This window comes from Simochromis diagramma, unplaced genomic scaffold (assembly GCF_900408965.1).
Source record: "Simochromis diagramma unplaced genomic scaffold, fSimDia1.1 OVJJ01000216.1, whole genome shotgun sequence".
Classification (NCBI taxonomy): Eukaryota; Metazoa; Chordata; class Actinopteri; order Cichliformes; family Cichlidae; genus Simochromis; species Simochromis diagramma.
In genome coordinates this window covers 84,295-101,196 of record NW_024386883.1, presented here as the reverse complement: position 1 = coordinate 101,196, position 16,902 = coordinate 84,295, and the positions used below count along the sequence as shown (strand labels likewise).

Sequence of the window (16,902 nt, the reverse complement as noted above, 5' to 3'; positions counted from 1 at the left end):
TCAGATGGAAAGTCCTCTGGGCTTCACTCCCACTAAGTTTTTGAGGATCTGATTAAAGCGGAAACTGCCAGGCTCTGTCGGAAAGCTGCATGATTAGGAAGAAGTCTCGTGTGGTCCCCATCGCCTGGGTTTTCAAGCTCCATTTGCAGTGGAGAGTGGTGGCTGTGGTGAAAGTTTAGACTCCTAAACATCGCTGCTCTTGATACTTTTTGTCAACAAGAGAAGATTAAGCAAAATATTTCAAGTCAAACTCTCAGGATCAAACTGTCAATAATCATAAATATCCCACAGATCCTAATGTTCCCATCCTACATCATAAAGAAAAGAGGCTAAGTTCGTGTTTTACCTTATATCTAAGGTACATCCTGGCTCCCCACCTCTCACTCTATAGTAGCTGGGATAGGCCCCAACCCCCCACGACCCTGATAAGGATAAGCAGAAGTGAATAGATGGATGGATAAAGTTTCACAGTAAGTCTACAAATATAAGTGTACAGCCCTAAAATCATACCGACTACTTTTAAAATGACCCATCTGCTCAGACATGAATGAGCTTAAGAAAAGTTATCATTGTGTTTATGAGAGGACTCACAAGCGAACAAGGGTTATGATATGTCATTAAGCCGATATGTTACAAATGCTGATGAGCTGTCAAGCAAATATAAAAAATGTCAGACTAAGAAATGCTGAGAATATGAATCAGGCAGACTACATATATAAAGAAAATCAAATAAATCAGATGAACTGGCTGCATTCTTTTGTTCTGTTTCTCACGATTCTCCTGAGTAATAAAAGTTAAAAGGAACAAGGTTTTCCTAGAATACTCTTCAGTCTGATGCTGACATCAAGGCTCTCAACTACTTGAAAGATTTCCACACCCTCCATCTCCCACCCCTACCTGCTTCCTCGGCACTCAGCCCATCTGAGGATGAGGTGGACCACGTGCTCATGCATGTGAGGAGAGCGCTTTTCGAGAGGAGGCTCACAACCGAGAATGGTGCAAGAGCAGGACTTGCATCCGGCGTGGGCACAAAGGATGGATTGGCTGGTGAAGACCAGCTCTTTTTTTTTTTGGACTAATTCAAGGAAACCAGAGGTAGGCTGATATGTTTAAGCTGAGGCCAGTTTGGCATATACTTTATTATGATGCTAGTAATCTACATTTGCTGTGAAGCACTGTGAAAAAAAGTTGTGTTGCGTAACATATTCAATAAGCGGAATTAATAATTATTTGCAAAAGTAGAGGGAAAAAAGTCTCATCTTCACATTAGCAAAGTTACAGAGTGTGGACTGGCAGGCAGCTGGATGACTTTAGGGGTGAATTATCACTCTTTGTGGCCTCAGCAGCCATCGTGCTGTTATGTCATGCCACACTTTGCGCTCTCTCAGCAGCCTGGTTTCCTAAGCGATGTGGTTCCTGAGGGAAAGCAGCTGACTGGTTCACTGAGCCGCAGAGCTCCAGGATGGCTTTGTGTGTGTGTGTGTTTTCATTAATGACCCACCAATTAGTCACACAATGGTAACAGTCATCTAAGCACCTCATCATCTGTCTGTGCTGCAGGGAGAACAGCAGCCTTAATGTGACTTTTTGGGCTTTAACTGAACTTTGACTGTGTATCTAAAGTGCTGCTGCGTCCATAAAACTGAGCTTTTTATTTCTCATGAGTCGCCACAGCAACCACCTGCTGTATGATGGGCTAGGTTAGGGACTATCTACCACAGTCCCAGTTGTCCCCCACCGCCCCAGTCCCCTGACTATTATCTGAGACATGCACCATAAACACTTTTCTCTCCTGCCACAGTGTAACTGAAGCAGGAGAGCATGTCCAACACTCCACAATATGGATTAAATGGCTGTAAGTGGGTTTTTAATATTAGTGTTTGTCCGTACTGTCAGATCTAAAGATGACGGGCCAGCTGGCAGAGAGAGATCGGTCTCCCCACAATCTGTCAGTGAAGACCAGCTTGGAGGAGGAAATCGAGAGAGCAGAGAGCATTCTCAGCAGGTAACAAGAGCTTCCTCATGTTCATTATGTTTTTCTCAGAGGTTTCGTTCAGAGACACAAAACAGAGGCTCTCGTAATGGCTTAAAGAAGCCGGGCTGTCACTTTTTCCTACTAGGGTCCCATCGATCTGTGATGACACATCCTCGGAGCTGCAAAGAGTCGCTGCTCTCGACCCTCATGGAGGCAGTTCAAGAAATTCTTTTCAAAGGACCGGAGCCATCTCAAGGTAAACCTGTGATGACTCATCTGTGGCACGTCAGTATGGTATGGCAATTTCAAATGGACTGATTCAAGAAGCTGAAAGATTATTGTGGAGCTCTTATTACATATTAAATAACTTTTTTGTGGCAAAGGTCTGGCTTTGTAGAAATGGCTATAGAAGAGCTTTTTGTCTTTTTTCATGAAGGTCGTCGACTGCTACAAAATTCATTACATTTGTCCAGTGAAAATCCTTTGACCTCTGATGGGTTGCAGGAATTTAGAGTCCCTTTTTTCATTCAGGCATTTCAAGATTTTCCAGTCCTACAGATAGAAAAGGAAAGACAAAGTGAGGTCTCAAATCATGTGCGCTAATTTGCAGCTCTGTCATGGTTTCGCACATTAACTGTGTTTGAACTGATGCATTTTGACATGATTTTAAGTTATAAAGCTGCCTAAAGATGCGGTGTTGCGTTCCTTTTGTGTGTCAGACTGGTGAGCCTGGTGGTGAGACTGCGGGAATGGGCACACAGGAGTCTTTTGGAGGAGGAGGAGAGGCCAGACTCTTTCCTGGAACGCTTTCGTGGCCCTGAGCTGAGAACGGCCCCCAGTCGCATCAGCAACACACAACTGGATGCCAATGGCAACAATGCCAAAGGGATCTTTAGGTATGCCCGGGTACCACCCTGAACCTTTACTATGTACACCTTCATGTACATGCATAAGGAGTACAGAGTTACACTTATAGAAATCACGACGGGACTTTCTGCTTCATGGCTATAATAAATCCTTGAAAGGTCTTATTAAGTTGCAGAGACACCCAGAGTTACAGACAGAGTTACACCCAGAGTTCCGCTCAGTGCTGAGGCTGTAATTTATGTTGTCCTTGCTGAAATATAGGTTTACTGCAAGGTGCTATGTAAGGAAAAGAAGATAGATCAATTGAGCTTTAAATATTTTACATTTAGTAGAATGTCACAATATTTTAAAATGACCCAAAAGATGTCACATTTACAAAAAAAGTAGCTGTCTCATATGGCTGTTAAAAAATAATTATATAGCTATTGTGTTGTGATGCACTATATTGCTGTTTTTCTCTCTGTTGTTGTGCACTAACAGTTTTTGCTGAGTGTCATAATCACAGTCTCCTTTTGCTTACAGGAAAAAGTGGGATCTGTTTGTGGTGTCTCCCTCCGATGACGTATACTACCGCTGGTTATTTGTTATTGCCTTGGCGGTGCTCTACAATTGGTTCCTTGTTGTCGCGAGGTAATAACATTACAGTATGTGCGTCAGTGGGGCCCTGCAGCCTCCAGAGGGTGTACAGTGTAGTGTTCACTTCTTAGACTAGAGCACTAAATCCTTTTTTAATGCATTTCCAGGGCATGCTTTGACGAACTACAAGTGAGCAACTACATCTGCTGGCTGGTGCTGGACTACCTCTCTGATGCTCTATACATAACAGACACCTGTGTTCGACTCCGGACAGGTAAGCCACCTAAAAATGCAGCTTCTGGCCTTCTTAAATTTTAGATTACTCTGATGACATAGTTTCCTCTCTGCTGAAAATTGAATGAGTCAGTGTTTGCTTTCATTTTATATTTTCTCAGCTTTCTAATTCAAACCTCGCTGCTTCCTTTTATTTACACATCAAATGCAAACTAACTTTACATTTTAGTTACAACATCCACTAAATAACAATATCACCAAGTAGATGACCCTATGCTAAAATTGGCTTGTGAACACATCAGGGATGCATGATGAAATAAAACCATTAATGTGTGTGAAAATGTGTGTGTGTCTCCAGCACACACACAGCACCATGTACTGTTAAATTCCATTATTTTAGTGTTGTGCCAAAAACTGATTGTCTGTCAAAAAGTGATTTACAGTGTTTACAGGTGTTTTTTTTTTTATATGTAAAGTCTACACCTATATTGGTAAATAGACTTTAATGAACAAGATTTAGAAAGAGGTTTATAAAATTTTATAAAATGTAAAAAGTACCCGTCTTTCAAGTATCTTTATGACTCTGGTTTATTGTACCTACATTATAAGCAGTCTAGTTTACAAAATTACTGTTATACTTGTTGTAATGTCTGCTGCCCTCTTGGGCAGATCACCTTAAAAAAGACATTTTTAATGTCAACAAGATTTTTTAACTGGATATATAAAGTAATTTTGCCAAAAAGCGAGTGTGGCGTCTAACTTGTAACAGGAATGCTGATTAATGTTTGCTCTAGATGGCTTGATATGAGGCATGAATTTGACACATATTTCACATATTATAGGCCAACAAATTATTTACAGCAGTTTAAATACGGGCAATCACTTTTTTGCACGACATGTTGTCCACCAGCGCTTGAAGCGTGCTAAATGCTTCACTTAATGAGTTTTGACACCTAAGTCAAACAAGTCTAGCAAACATAGAGGTCCCAGGTGTTTCCAATGGTAGCCCTAGTTAGCTGTAAGCAGAGATCATTCTCTAACTTCTGATGTGGAAGCAGGCCTGAAATGTGGCAGAAACCAACTGAGTTCATAAAAAAAACAATAACGGTTGCCCCTGGTCATGGTCCAAGAGAGAAAGAGTAAACCCAGTCACTAGCTTTATCTGCTTCTTGGTACTTTAAATGGAGCACATGTAGAGGAAGAATGTTGCATGCTAATTTATAGCTAATGCTAGCTTGGTTAGCAAGGTGCATCAATAGACTCTGTCCTGTGCACTGATATCATTTTATTAGTGAAGAGGGAAAAAAAGACAATATCAGAGCATCTTGAATGGGCTTTAATTATTTTTAACTGTGCAGAAAGCCATATCATTACTTCAGTGATATGAATATTTTTAGAGCTAGCCTCCTGTGGCCTTTGGAGGAAAATGCAGTTTGGTGCAATTAAAGCCCTTTCACATAGGAAGCAGCATGAGCTGCACTGGTATGATCACGAGAATGTATGTCACACTACACCACAAAGTATGTGGCACGTACAGTATTCCCTGGGTGCTTCCAGTTGTGCTGGGGTTTGCCTGATACAGTAAGAAACTGTTTTGGTGCAGTGTAGTAAAACGTGTGCTCTCAGAATGTGTCTGAGAGCACAATGTAGCACAACCCATGCCACTTCCTATGTGAAAGGGCCTTTAGGCATTAGCTTCAGACCCAGAGATTGCCACTTGGATTTATCAAATTATGCAGCTCAAAAAAAACGGAACAATGTGCTTAAAGACTCTAAAATTAAAGCTGAGAGGATCTAATCTACCAGTTTAACTGTTAAATAAAAACTTGATTTGAGCCGCCCTCTATTTTTTTTTCATCCACCACCAAGCTAAACATGAGTTTTATTTATTTTTCTCAGGGTTCCTGGAGCAAGGTTTGCTGGTGAAGGACCACGCCAAGCTAAGAGACAGCTACATCCGTACATTACAGTTTAAGCTTGACTTGCTGTCCATCCTGCCCACTGACCTGGGGTACATCTCCACAGGCATCCATACACCACAGCTCAGGTTTAACCGTCTGCTGCGCTTCCCACGCATGTTTGAATTCTTTGACCGCACAGAGACACGCACCAACTACCCCAACATCTTTCGCATCTGCAATTTGGTTCTTTACATCCTGGTCATCATTCACTGGAATGCCTGCATCTTCTATGCTATATCTAAGTCTTTGGGATTTGGCTCAGATACGTGGGTGTTCCCAAACATCTCTAAACCCGGGTATTCCACCTTGACTCAGAGTTATGTCTACTGTCTCTACTGGTCGACTCTTACCCTTACCACCATTGGAGAGATGCCTCCCCCTGTGCGAGATGAAGAGTACGTGTTTGTGGTCTTTGACTTTCTTGTTGGGGTATTAATCTTTGCTACAATTGTGGGAAATGTTGGCTCTATGATTGCCAACATGAACGCCACCCGTGCCGAATTTCAAGCTCGTATTGATGCCATCAAACACTACATGCACTTCCGCAAAGTCAGCAGAGAACTGGAGACACGTGTCATCAAATGGTTTGACTACCTCTGGACCAACAAGAAAGCAGTAGATGAACAGGAAGTGCTAAAGAATTTGCCAAACAAGCTGCGGGCTGAGATTGCTATCAATGTCCACCTGGAGACCCTGAAGAAAGTACGGATTTTTCAAGACTGTGAGGCAGGACTGCTGGTGGAGCTTGTGCTTAAACTACGCCCTCAGGTCTTCAGTCCAGGCGACTACATCTGCAGAAAGGGCGACATTGGTAAGGAGATGTATATCATTAAAGAAGGGAAGCTGGCTGTGGTGGCTGATGATGGGGTCACACAGTACGCTCTCCTCACCGCTGGTAGCTGCTTCGGTGAAATCAGCATTTTGAATATCAAAGGTAGTAAAATGGGAAATCGTCGGACAGCCAACATCCGCAGCTTAGGTTACTCTGACCTCTTCTGCCTCTCTAAGGACGACCTGATGGAGGCAGTGACTGAGTATCCAGATGCTAAGACCGTGCTAGAGGAAAGGGGCCGGGAGATTCTGATGAAAGAGGGTCTTCTGGATGAGAATGCTCAGAGTGGCGGGCTACAGAAAGAGGACACAGAGGAGAAGGTGGAACGGTTGGAGTCCTCTTTGGACACCCTTCAGACTCGGTTTGCCCGGCTACTCAGTGAATACACACACACTCAGCAAAGGCTAAAGCAGCGTGTCACTCTGCTGGAGCGTTTCCTCAATCAAACAGACTGCTGTGCAGAGGCAAATGTGAATGACATGGATGAAGGTGCAGGGACAGTCACTGAAAATGACTCTGGGTTTGTTGCCCATACAGATGGATCACCAATAAGACTTTAGATCAATACCTAACGGAATAGGAATGACTCTTTAAGACTATAAGAAACCCATACGATGCATTTTCTCTGCTTTTACTTGTATTATGTGAAGGTTTTATCAGTTTAGCAATTGCAAAGAGAAGTTTGCATGTTAATAAACATAAGAAAATTTACAACACTGCTATGACCATGCATTCTTTGAGTTCATAAACCAGTGACACTGAGATAAAGTTTTAAAGTTACTTCCTGAATCAAACCAAAACAAAAGATGGAATACGTGAGAATATATTTTAAACTGTAAATTAAAGATGTATTTAAATGCTACCAAAATAAAGGGAGTGATTCTACACTAAACACCTGAGACCTGCTCCAGTTTACAGTTTCTAGTTCACCTGTAAACATCTTGTTTTTGCTTGCATCAGCGGGAGACTCAGTTCTCTCCATGTCCTGTATATTGCGCTCTGGGTGTGCACACATCGTCTCTTGCCACTCCTTGAGGGGAAGGAGTCCACAGAGAAATGGTTTGCGGTGTTCAACTGCACAGGGATCTTTTTGTGCATGTCCTTATTTTGCAGGTTAGACTTACTTGGGCTCTTGAGGGACATCTATGGAACGATCCTATTTCTTGCATTTTAAGCAAAGTGACTTAAAATGGGCTAAGTGAATAACTGCTCAACTGATTTATTATTAATCTCTGGTTCTCCTCCACAGTGACCCGTCTCCCTCCCCTCAACCCCAACAGGTTGTGGCAGATGGCCTGAGCCTGGTTCTGCCAGAGGCTTCTTCCTGTTAATAGGGAGTTTTTCTTCCAACTGTCGCCAAAGTGTTTTCTCACAGGGGGTCGTCTCATTGTTCAGGTTTTCTCTGTATTCTTGTAAGGCCTTACCTTCCATTATAAAGCACCTTGAGGCAACTACCGTTTTGATCTGGCGCTATATAAATAAAACTGAATTGAATTGAAACTGTAACAATAACGTCTTCTACTGGGAAACTTTTGGTGCCGTTATTCCAAATCAGTGTTGTATAAAACCACTGAATAGCCATTATAAGTGGTTACTAACCCATACATACACATTGTAAATATTAATGCTGTGATATTTACTTGGTAACAATCGAATACCGGCCAGTATTGCCAATATCAGTACTGATAACGATAGCTTTAAAACATACACACAGCTTATGTAGGGGAGAGTAACGTGTCATCATTTAAAGATGAATCATCACCAGCTGCAAACTCTGAAGAGATTTTAATGACTACTAATCACTGTGGTTTTTTCCTTGCAATAAAAAAATATTTGACACAGCTAAAAAACACATTTCAGCTTTTCATGTTGCTCAAAACTGTTTTGTTTTTTTTGGAAACATGAAATATAAATGTGCCTGTCTCTAAACACCTTTTGGTCATTTCTCTTGTTTAAATGTGCTATAGGCTAAAAATAAAATAGATATGATAATCTTACTTGACGCTTAGGTTTAGGAATCAGTAGTATTCAGCTAGGTTTAGGAAAAAAAAAAAAAAAAATCATAATTTGGGTTAAAATACACTAGGAGTCAACAACATTGTAAAAAGGCAATATTTGCAAGCTTACTAGGCATTTACTGGCAGAGATTCTATGTGCACTTCTTTGCAGGACCAAAAAATGTCTACGTAATTCTGTGCCTATTAGCAATATGAATGGGACTGATAACAACAAATACTCGCCATTCTGTAGTCTGATAACATCTAAATCCAGCATCCAGCCACCATGCAAGGCGAGGAAACAAGATGATCCATTACAGCAGGACCCAAAGGATCCACTGCCAGAATCCTAATGTCTGACACGACAGTACAACCCAGTGTCCTTGATCCTGTGGTTCAAAGCTGTTTTGGTGGCAACAAAGGGCACCTAAAGTATTTTATGCATGTATGGATTAGTGCATGTCTAACTTGTTATTGACCTTAAATTATTTTTTTTTTTTTTTTTTACAAAGTTTACTCACTGTCAACTTTCCCTAAAGTCTTACCTTCAAATAAACAATCTGCTACCACTATATGAAATAACTTACTCCCAGTTATTTCATGCAAAGTTACTCACTGCGGGGGGAGACTGGGGATTTTCCAGCTATTCAGCCTCTGCATTCCAGGATACAGCTCAACCGCATGAACACTGTAGATAAGCTCTACTGGAACAATGCCTCCGGATCAGATCTGGCTACAGTAAAGAGGCAAGGCATAATAGCCCATATCCCTTGCAGACCCTGAAGGAGTTGGTGGTATCAGGTACCATGACTAAATCTCAAGTTACTTTCCATGGACAACATGAATAAATACTGTTTCTCTCTGATAAGAAACAAATGACATGTAAACCACTCAAACCCTGAAACCAAACTTAAAAATAAATGAAAGGCTTATTCTGGGTACATACACGGGCCACTTTGTTAGGTACACCTGTTCAACTACTCATAAATGCATATAAATGATCAGAAAAACAGCACCACCGCAAATCAGTGTATTTAGACATATGAGGAAGAAGGTAATTTAAGTGACTTTGCATGTGGTTGGTTGTTGGTGCTCGACAGGCTGGCCTGAGTATTTAAAAAACTGATCTGCTGGGTTTTCCTGCACAGCAATCTCTAAGGATTACAGAGGATGATCTCAAAAAGAAAAAATACCCAGTGAGCGGCAGTCCTCTGGGAGAAAAGGTCTAGTTGATCCCAGTGATCAGAGGAGAGGGGTCAGATTGCTTCAAGATGACAGGAAGACAACATTAACTCAAAAAACCACTGGTTACAACTGAGATATGCTGAAGAGCATCTCTTAATGCACAACATGCCAAACCTTGAAGCTGATGGGTATAGCAACAGAAGACAAAACATGGTGCAAGAACAGGAAACTAAGGCTGCAATTAAGACCAAAATTGGTCAAAAGATTGAAAAAACATTGCCTGCGCTGATGAGTCTGCTTTTCTGCTGCGACATTCAGATAGCAGGGTCAGAATTTTGTGTCAGAAAGCTGCTGCTGGTGGTGTAAGGAGAAAAATATTTTCTTGGCACACTTTGGGCCTCATCGTACTAACTGAGAATCATTTAAACACCACAGCCTACACCCAGCATTTTCATCTTCTGATGGCTCCATCTCACCAAACTCACATCTTCTTAGACTATTTTCTGAAACATGACAATGGGTTTACTGAATGCAAATGACCTCCACACTCACCACATCTCAATCAAACAACACCAGAGCAATAGATGTTGTAGAACTGGTTATTTGCATTATGGATGTGCAGCCGAAAAAAAAAGAAAGGTAGTCCACTCCAGTACTAGCAAAGTGTACCTAATAAAGTGAGTGTTTTATAGCCTTAAGAGGAGAATGGATTAGCTAGATTTGACTGAAAAGTTTAGTTTGGAGACTTTAATACTCTGCTTGTTTTGATCCCAATAAATATTATAATTTAAATGTGTTGAAGTTGTGGTAACTGATCAGACATCAAAACTACAATAATGTTAAAATTCAGTTGGCCTGTGCTCCATTTAATTTTTTGATAGAAAAATAGGAGCAAAAGTGAGCATGAGAGCCACTTGTATCAATCTTGTATCACTGGTTCCCAGTGCTCAATTCCAGGTAGAAACATGTATTCTGGCACTTCTTTAGCATCATTTTGCATGATTCAAAATTTAAAAATTCTTTATTTTAGACCTGATCTTTAGCAGTCTCTAAGTTCCAGTCTATAAAAAAAAAAAAAAAAAAAAAAAAAAAAAAGGCCTTTTAGCTCATCCCTTTAAGGCAACGGTCTCAAAAATGTCACTTTCTTGTGATTGGTCAGCTTCCAGACACAACCCCACTCCATCAGAATCCAATAAAAATATAGAGTTGGAAATGAGTTAAATGGAAATAGGTCTACTTTAACACACTCAGCAGCTGTTTGCCATATTAAATGAACAAAAATATGCCATTTGCGCTGTAACTTGCTGTCCATCCCCTGAAGTTGTCTCACTTAACAGGTGCACTATTTGCTATGTGTACAAGACAACTGGTGCCACCTGTCAAGTTAGCCTGGTGAGACTACAATGAAGAAAAGGACCAATAAGAACGATCTCTGATCCATCTCTGTGTACATCTGTTTACAGCGCCTGTTTCTAAAAGCAGTTAATATTATCAAAGATTAAAAACAGAACCCCCCCCCAAAAAAACAAAAAACAAAAAACAAACCACCCCACACTTCAAATATTTTTCTGAATAGAACTATATTGTTTGTAACAGCTTACAAACGACATTTGAAAATCAAATCATACAATATCTGCTGCTTCTCATACGGAGAGACATCCCCAATCACTGGGATTCACTGCATGGAGTGAATGAATCTACTGAAATATGACAAAGTGTGACAGCAAATGTAGCCCTCCCCTCCCCCACCTCTGTAGTAAACAATACATTTCCCAACGAGTTGTTATCACTTCTCCCGTAAGAATTAGAGCAAAACAAAAACAAGGTGATTTCTCGCGTAATAACTGTGATTGAATATGAAGATATAGACGAAACGGTGCAGGGCTGCTCATGTGACACCAGGAGACCGCAACATGCTGTCTGTGAACTGATTGGCTGAGAGTATCCACTAGGACAAATGCACAGGCTAGCGCATCCGCATGTGCAGGCTATGCTTGGGTCCATCCACTCGCTCCAACTTCTCAAAGTGTTTCCTAGCATTACGGATATTGATGAGAGTGGCTGCAGATGCTGGAAAAAAAACAGGAGATGTGAGTTCTTATTATTGTCTGTGTAGGTTCTCAGTCATCTAGGACAAGGTAATCTAAGCAGCCCGGAAAGAAAACTGACTGACCTCTCATCTAAGAGATTATTCAGTTCTAAAACCAAATGGTTGAGAGTCCCATGTATTTAAACCCTAGTGAGGATTATTCTTTAAGAGGGTCGTTGACCCACTATTGATCATGTCCCTCATCGCATGAGCCATGGTGTGAAAAAAGGTGTGAGTCATTAGCAGCAGAGGTTTGGGTGAAACCATTAGTCCCTTTTCCATTACTACCTACTTTGATCGATCCGTCACTGATGGCCACAATTTTCAGGACTTTCCATTACCTCATAGTATCAAGTACTAAAAAATAGTACCCGCTCAGCAGGTTTCCAAGTGATCTGAGCAGGTACTAAAATGTGACGTCATCAGACTGCATGCCACCGATTGGCTGGTCAGTGGCGTCACTCGATGAGTCACACGATGAGTGAGAGTGTCTCATTCACAAAAATCAAAACCACTATTTTTGAACCCAGCAACAAGTGAAACAGCTACAAAAAAAAAAAAAGTCACAGACCCGAGCAGCAGGTACATCATCGCCTCTACATCCACCTTTGTTGTAGCATTCTTGTCGGGTATTAATTACGTCATGGGATGCTCTGATGCATTGCTATGACAACGACCGCGCACATTAGGTGGTACTCGATTGTAATGGAAAACCAGTCAATCCGAGTCGAGTCAAGGCGAGTTGATCGGAGCAGGTACTAATGGAAAAGCGGCTATTGTGAGACCCTGCCTCACCCAGTCATGTGAGATCATCTGTTGCAAGATCTGAAATGTCTGGGAAGGGATCTCAAAACTTCCTCATGTCATGAGGTACATGATCAATAGACGGTCAACGACCCTCTTAAGGGACACTCCCACTAGGGATTTGGTTTTAGAACTGAAGAAGCTTTTTGGATGAAAGGTGAAATATCTTCAAGAAACTTCCAGTCGCTTTTCTTTCTAAGCTCCTTAGATGATGATGATGATGATGATGATGATGATGATGATTATTTATTATTATCATGATTTTTTTTCTCATAACTGTGAATCTGCTGCAGAGAAATGTTATCTTCACTACTTACGAATAGAAGGGTCCGACATGATGACCATGACATAAGTGTTGGAGGTGAAGACGTCAATGAAGGCTGCAAAATTTGAGTTCCTTACTTCCATGCTTTGGAAGGAAGCTGCAAGTTTACTGGAATAATAAAATAAATAAAATTAAAATCAACACACTCCAGCTGATGGCATCTGGAGAGGAGGCGGAGCATCTGCAAAACACTTACCTACAGCTGAGTTTGAACTGTTTGATAATGTTACTGATCTTCTCAAACCTGTGAGCGTCACGCTGCTCTTTGCACTGATAGTGGGAGATCACCTGCATTTACAAAACAACACGGGGAAACGACAAGATAAATGACTCTCATTTCTAAATTTATATTTCCTGCCCAGACGCTGCAGAGGAAACGGACACTCTCACCAGGAAGGTCGCTCTCTCAAACAGAAGAACTTCATCTGCCTCTATGATCTGTGCAAAATTTCTCAGGTTTGTTTCCAGCTGCTGGACATTTGGGATGAGCTGGTACACTATGCTGGACCAGGCCTGCAAAGAGAAAAAAACCCAACAACGTTCAGCTAAATTTACAAAAAAAAAAAAAAAAAAAAAAAAGAAAGAAAGAAAGAAAAAAGCCTCAGCTTTATTAGCTGTGAAAATAAATAAATAAATAAATAAATAAATAAATAATATATGGACAGTCAGGTTCAAGACCTTATATAGGGTTTCATCCCAGATTGATGTCCTGAAGCATGTGCAAGCTAAAGGCCTGGACAGTCTTCGCAGATCTTCTTCACGTTCTTTAAAGATCTGTAAAGACAGAAAGGTCACACCAAAAGAGAAGCGGGACCAGCTCAAGATCAAAATAGACACAAATAAGTAAAATACAAAGAAAAAGTATGAAAGGAGGTTATTGTAGATGTGATTAACATAACAGGCAGTAAAATTAAGAGGTGAACAATATGACCATTTACAAATATTATTGGTACCCTTAAGAGCCCTACGTTTAGGTTGTTCATATTCAGTTCATACTTAAATGGGTCATACTGTAGCTTACACATCAAAGTGATCCCTTTCACTTTTTCAGTGAAGTAAAAGTTCAAGTTTCAATCAAGAAAAACTAGTGCAAAAGTCTAAAAAGGACCACTTTAATGAGTAAATATATACAACTCATTTCCTGTGCTGGTGCCAGAGTCACTTATGTCTTGGTAAGGTTTTATTTTATTTTTTTGAAGAACCAGCCAACAACTCAAGCAAACCTTAATAGTACATACTGTTATATTAACTTGTTTCCCCACTTTAAAGGAGTTCACAGACTCAGCTAAATGAAGTTGGAGTGGGAGACTTTTGTTTTTTAAAGCTTTTTGGTGGAAACACATGGAACTGGTTCTACACTGGGCACTATGGCTGTGCTTGTGGAAAAGACTGAACAGTACAATCTTAGAAAAGATGTAGTATGATCAATATTTTTTTCCTGTTTCTGTTCTGGATGGGCAGTGTCATGTCTGAGTGAACCGGATCAGACTATTAATCAGCACTTGACTCGCAGATTAAATATCATTGTATAACACTGCAAATTCAAGACAGAGCAAAATAGTAACACGTGAGCGGGACAGCAGTACTAATGATGTATGAAATGTTACTTGAATCTCACCAAATCTCTCTGGTCTTCCTGCACAAGGTCCATTTTGTGCACAAGACAGAACACTTTGGCATCAGGGGAATTCTGCAGAATGGCTTCCAGACACGACTGGTAGTAGTGCATGTCTTTCTCTAGCTCACGGCTCTCAACGTCAAATACGTAAATAAGAACTTCTACATTTCTGAAAATGTTGTCCCTCTGGCTGGTGAAGTAGTTCTCCATGAATGTGTCCTGTCTGTTGGTTTAAAAGGCACAGATAAGTGATTAAAAATAAGGAATAACTTTGGCTTCTCAAAGCTGGTCCAGAAATGGCAAATAATTAGCAAATGTGTGTCTTACCCTCCACAGTCCCACAGGTTTAGAACCAGATTGCCAAGAAACCGTACATGGGAGTGTTCCACGTCAACTATGGTCAACCAATAAAAGCAGAAGAGTTAAATAAATGTAGATAATGAAACGCTCAGCATTAAAAATACATTTTCATATAAGACGGTGCTTACTTGTAGCTCCAAGGCGGCGTGTGTCTCGAGCTATGTAATTGGCAAAGATGATTGATCTCATACTGGTCTTTCCAGACCCACTTTTCCCCATCAGTAGCACCTGAAAAGCACACACACTCACTATTATAGTGGGAAGGGTAATTAGGTGGATTAATGTCTGATTTTAGAAGTACATGCTTGAAATCAAAGGACATTTCAAAAAGGATAAAATCAGTTCTCTGTAATGATCTAGCAGATCTGCCCTTGCTTTACCTTTTTCTTCATTGCTGTGCTTGACATCCCCCTCAGCAAATACGAGTGTCGGGTATCTCAGTGAGCTGCGGGTCAGATGACTTCAGGCTGTGTCTGCAGCTGTCCTCCCCTTCCTCTCTTTGGGCTACGGAGAAAATCCCCCCCAGAAAAAAACCCCCAAAACGTGTTCATAACACGTGTGAACGCTTAAAACAGAAACAAATCAAATATATCCCGTCACTTTTGATCTTTAATAATCCTAAATAAGCTTGCTGGGCTTATTTACTTTTCTTTCTCTGTTATAAACACTTGAGCTAATGCTAACTTAGCTAGCCCGAAACAGTCCAGATATAAGGCTAGGTTAGCTTAGCTTAAATAAACGGCTGAATAGCTGCACTAAAATTCAACAGCGTATCATCAACCTACCCGAAAGAGTCGACCAGTTACCTAAACCGGTGCAGTTTTAAACAACAGTTTTCCTTTGTTTAAACGAGTACAGTTGATAAACATTACTTGGTGAAAGCAGCAATGAAGTCAGGATCAGCTGCTTCCTGTGTACGCCAAGAGTCACATGATGAGCAATTTGGGCTTTAAGCCCCGAGTTCTGTCTCACAGGCGACGTCATAGATTTAAACCTTACAGACGTTTTTAGATTAAAGTCTAAAAGAGAACAACAACCTTCAGTTTAACTCCGAAATAGTTTTAGTTGTAGTCCTTTTTTTAAAAAAAAAAAGAAAAGAAAAAAAAGAAGAGTTTATACTTCAATAGGCTAAAGGCAAACCTTATTTATGAGGCATAATTTAAACCTCCCATAATGATTTGTATCGGAGATTCAACCAGAGTGGCTGCAATTCAATTTATAGATGTATTGTTAATTATTAAAGACCTAAACTTTAACACTTAACATCAAAACAGGTCGTGACTTGTGAATTTCTTTAAAATTATAGCTTTATTCAGTACAATAGCACACCACGTCATGCCTTACATCTTATTTTTTACATATTGTTTTTATTTATTTATTTGGTTATTTTTATACATATGGATAACCTTAATTTATTTTATTGTCTTTCAACCTGGTCCTGTTTTTATTGTAATTTGTATGTGTGTGTGTTTGTCTTTCTGTGCTCATAATTTTGTTCCGCAATGCATCTGTGATGTATTAACTGAGTGGCAATAAAGGGATATGAATTAAATAAAGACCCAAATAATGGTTTCATTGTTAACCCATGACTACATGACTCAGAGACCAAAGTAATGGCTGTAGGCGTGACTGGTTCTGGATTTTTGATTTATTTTGAAACCTATTACGTGAAGCATTACAACGCGCTTTTAATTTCGCTGTTTTGGAGCGTTTCTATCATGACATTGGGATCAAGGATTTCTCAGAAAAATTTGTGTCTGATTATTATCATTCACACAATTATTTCCACTCACGCAAAAAGCGCTTCTTTAATTACATGATGCAGTTCCGCCTCTTGGCCACTAGAGGTCTGTTAGACACCCGTAGCCTCAATGTGCGTGAAGGAACAGATTTCAAAATAAAATATATCACGGCAAGCGTTTGAATATTCTTATGTTAAAATGTGATCTCAAAAACACTCACAGAGGTGTCACTTGTGGGTTTAAATGCTAGAATTCATTGTTGAGTATTTTGGTAAATGGCCTGTATTTGTATAGCACTTTACTTAGTCCCCAAGGACCCCAAAGCGCTTTACACTAC

The 16,902-nt window shown here is 40.4% G+C and overlaps 2 protein-coding genes across 2 annotated transcripts; one reads left to right on the top strand and one right to left on the bottom strand.

Annotated features, from left to right (window-relative positions):
- Positions 1-1,729: 1,729 nt before the first annotated feature.
- On the top strand, positions 1,730-7,312 carry cnga2b (cyclic nucleotide gated channel subunit alpha 2b). Its single transcript, XM_040032697.1, has 6 exons — positions 1,730-2,005; positions 2,121-2,231; positions 2,695-2,871; positions 3,365-3,472; positions 3,586-3,692; positions 5,552-7,312. The coding sequence occupies exons 1-6, from the start codon at positions 1,905-1,907 to the stop codon at positions 7,003-7,005; spliced, it is 2,058 nt and encodes a 685-aa protein (XP_039888631.1). The 5' UTR covers positions 1,730-1,904; the 3' UTR covers positions 7,006-7,312.
- A 3,876-nt stretch (positions 7,313-11,188) lies between these two features.
- rraga (Ras-related GTP binding A) lies at positions 11,189-15,759 on the bottom strand. Its single transcript, XM_040032704.1, has 10 exons — positions 15,609-15,759; positions 15,204-15,327; positions 14,952-15,051; positions 14,791-14,857; positions 14,464-14,686; positions 13,524-13,619; positions 13,236-13,358; positions 13,042-13,133; positions 12,838-12,953; positions 11,189-11,697 (listed from the first exon to the last, which is right to left on the bottom strand). Exons 2-10 carry the CDS (start codon positions 15,228-15,230, stop codon positions 11,594-11,596), a joined length of 948 nt encoding a protein of 315 aa, XP_039888638.1. The 5' UTR covers positions 15,231-15,327; positions 15,609-15,759; the 3' UTR covers positions 11,189-11,593.
- Between the last annotated feature and the right edge of the window lie 1,143 nt (positions 15,760-16,902).